Source organism: Pediculus humanus, genomic scaffold, assembly GCF_000006295.1.
Source record: "Pediculus humanus corporis 1103172107383 genomic scaffold, whole genome shotgun sequence".
NCBI lineage: Eukaryota > Metazoa > Arthropoda > Insecta > Psocodea > Pediculidae > Pediculus > Pediculus humanus.
In genome coordinates this window covers 48,525-51,592 of record NW_002987010.1, presented here as the reverse complement: position 1 = coordinate 51,592, position 3,068 = coordinate 48,525, and the positions used below count along the sequence as shown (strand labels likewise).

Genomic DNA, 3,068 nt, shown 5'->3' with positions numbered 1-3,068 from the left:
GCAAAGGATCATTCAACATTGCGGAGTTGAAGTACAGCAGGAAATGCTTCGATTTCCAAAATTGTACGAGAAAATTGTTGATGTCGTTACACATTTATTAAGAAGAAGGTTACCTACTACTAATCAAATGGTAGTGAACATCTTATTTTCTTTTTTAAAATTACTAAAAAGGAGAATTTTTATTTTAAAATTTATAATTGGACTATATAATTTTTAGGTTGAAAACTTGGTCGCTATCGAACTTGCTTATATTAATACCAAACATCCAGATTTTCACAGGGATGCGGCTATGGCTGCATATAAAGTAGATTCATTGGCTCACAACAAACCGATGATTCCTGCACTAACTCAAGGATCAACAAATGACACCGAAAAGAGCCACCATCAAACAAAAGTTTGTATAATTTTAATACTTTTAAGCAATAATTTTATTTTTTTATTTCTTTAATATTTAAATTAAATCAATACCGAATATATTTTTATTTTTCCTTTCAAGACTTCTGAATCACCTTCAAGTAATTGGCTCTCTCAAATAGCTTCAATCGGTTCTATTCATAACAACGCCAATTCTACCGATAACTCTCCTTTACCTACACCGGTTCATTCTGCATCTAACAATCAAGTAGCACAAGTCAATGGAATCGCCAACGTTCAACAATCCTCGGAAGTTAAAAATATACTCAGCCCTCAAAAACCTGTAAATCTATTGCCCGAAGTACCTACGCAAGCAGGGAGAAGATTGACGGAAAGAGAACAAAGAGATTGTGACGTTATCGGTAATTTTGATTGGATATCAGAAACAACAACAATTGAGTTTACACGAAAATATTTTAATAATAACAAAAATTTTTGTTTTCATTTTTTAGAGAGATTAATCCACACTTATTTTTACATCGTTAGAAAATCCATACAAGACAGCGTACCAAAAGCGGTTATGCATTTCCTTGTGAATTACGTAAAAGATAATTTACAATCAGAGCTCGTGACACATTTATACAAATCAGATCAAGCCGAAGAACTATTGAACGAATCTGAGCATATTGCTCAAAGAAGAAAAGAAGCGGCAGACATGCTTAAAGTAAGAAATTGCATCTTATTGATTTCCGCCGATCAATAATAAAATATAATTTTTTTAATTCAAATCAAGTTTACATTTAATTTCGTAATTTAACTAAATTTTATTTTATTTTCTAGGCTCTTCAAAAGGCAAATCTTATAATTAGTGAAATAAGAGAGACTCACATGTGGTAACAAGAGTAAGGAGGCATGAGGGAAAAGAGAGTAAACGAACGACGCTTTTATTAAATAGTGTGAATAACCAGCTTCTTTACTAGAATGAAAGTTTGTAGTTAATTATTTACCAGTTACGAAAAACTCGAGATTCAGTCGGAGTTTTTTTTTTTTTTTTTTTTTTAAAACAAATTAACGGTGTAATTATTATTAATTACTTTTATTACTATTGTAAGTCGAAAAAAAAAAAAAAAAATTCTTTCTGTAATAATCATTGTCATGCGCACACCCACACAAAACTTAGCAGGCCGGTAGCAGATTAGCGGCGAAATTTTTTTTTTTTTTTTTTTGTAAAGGATATTATTTAATTCCCACGAAAAATATTTACAAAAATATTTCAAAATCATTTCCTTTTATTATTATTATATGTCATAATCAGTGAAATAATTGATTAAATAAAAAAAAAAAGAAAATACGAATCCAGTAAAACAATATAAATATAATTGATGCAAATGTTGCTCAAATTGATGAAAAGGGTCGGTCGGTCGGTTTGTACTTATTATTATTATTATTATTATTACATTTTACGTAAAGAAACAAGAAAAAACAAAAGTTCTGCATATTATTCAGTTTATAATTAAGCTTAAAGGATTTAAAAAAAAAAAAAAAATTTTAACTCTTACAATTATATATATTTTTTTACAGTTTATATATATTTAAGCATGCTCGATTTATATACTATTGTTATTATTATTATTATTATTATCTATCTATCTAATTTATATTTTTATGTAATCCTTCCGATAGTACTATAACAGTTTTACAAATTTCGTACCGTTTTTTTTTAAAGCAATTTTTATTATATATATATATCTATTTATGTATACAAATTAAAATTTTTTAATATTATTATTATTATTTAATTTTATTAAATAAATAATGGCAAAGTTTGCTGAAGTAATTATTGTTTTATCAAAGATATTAATATATATATATAATAATTTTATTACCAAAGCAATTATATTTATTAATAATTAATTCCGAATTAAAAATAAAAATATTTTATTCATTAATGTTTTGTTTAATATTATTATTTGCTATTATTTCTCATTGATTGATTATTTTTTTGGTTTCATTTTTTTTTAATAATTTCTTTTCTTATGTGAAAGTGAAAGGAAATTGATTTTAAAATATTTTTACATTAACGCCCGAAGATATTTAAAAAAAAAAAATTGCGGTTTTAAAAACAATTTATTAAAATATATTTATTGATAATTATTTAACAAACATGATTTTATTCAAAATAAATTAATAATTTGTTGTATTTATTATTATTATTATTATTATTATTATTGTTTTTTTTTAATTGGTCGCGTCCGTTTTAAGAATGGGTACTTTGTAAATTGTAACGGATAAACAAAAAAATTGAATTTAATGATTGATTATCGACTAAATAGAAAAAGAAATGTTAGTTGTTTTAAATTTATTTAAAGTATTTCGCTCGCTAAATCATTTTATAGTTTGTGTTTTTGACATTTGAAAAAAAAATTACACCATTGTGAGATTAATATAAAAAAATATACGTTTAATTAAAAGTATTTTTTATTTTTTTATTTTTTTCCTGTATAAGTTTTCACTTTTTTTTTTCCCATCGTTGTTTCATTTAATGATTTTAACTTACCTAATTTTTTTTTTTTTAATTTTTTGGTTTATTGATTATAAGAAATTTTTATGGATCATTAAAAAATAACGGTCATATTTTCATATTGAAGGGAAGAATATTTTTTAGTTGCGAGTTTTTTTTTTTCTATTTTGAGATTTAAGTTGGCAGCATTGTT

At 24.6% G+C, this 3,068-nt stretch overlaps 1 protein-coding gene across 1 annotated transcript in view; it reads left to right on the top strand.

The window, feature by feature from the left end:
* Phum_PHUM028830 (dynamin, putative) overlaps positions 1-1,251 on the top strand; it is a gene marked incomplete at both ends in the record, with an annotated part of 2,814 nt that extends 1,563 nt beyond the window's left edge. Inside the window, 5 exons of the mRNA XM_002422972.1 lie at positions 1-130; positions 218-394; positions 497-776; positions 867-1,078; positions 1,195-1,251. The exon at positions 1-130 is cut by the window's left edge and continues 5 nt beyond it. Coding sequence (XP_002423017.1) covers positions 1-130; positions 218-394; positions 497-776; positions 867-1,078; positions 1,195-1,251 — 856 coding nt within the window. The remainder of the gene's footprint in view (positions 131-217; positions 395-496; positions 777-866; positions 1,079-1,194) is intronic.
* Between the last annotated feature and the right edge of the window lie 1,817 nt (positions 1,252-3,068).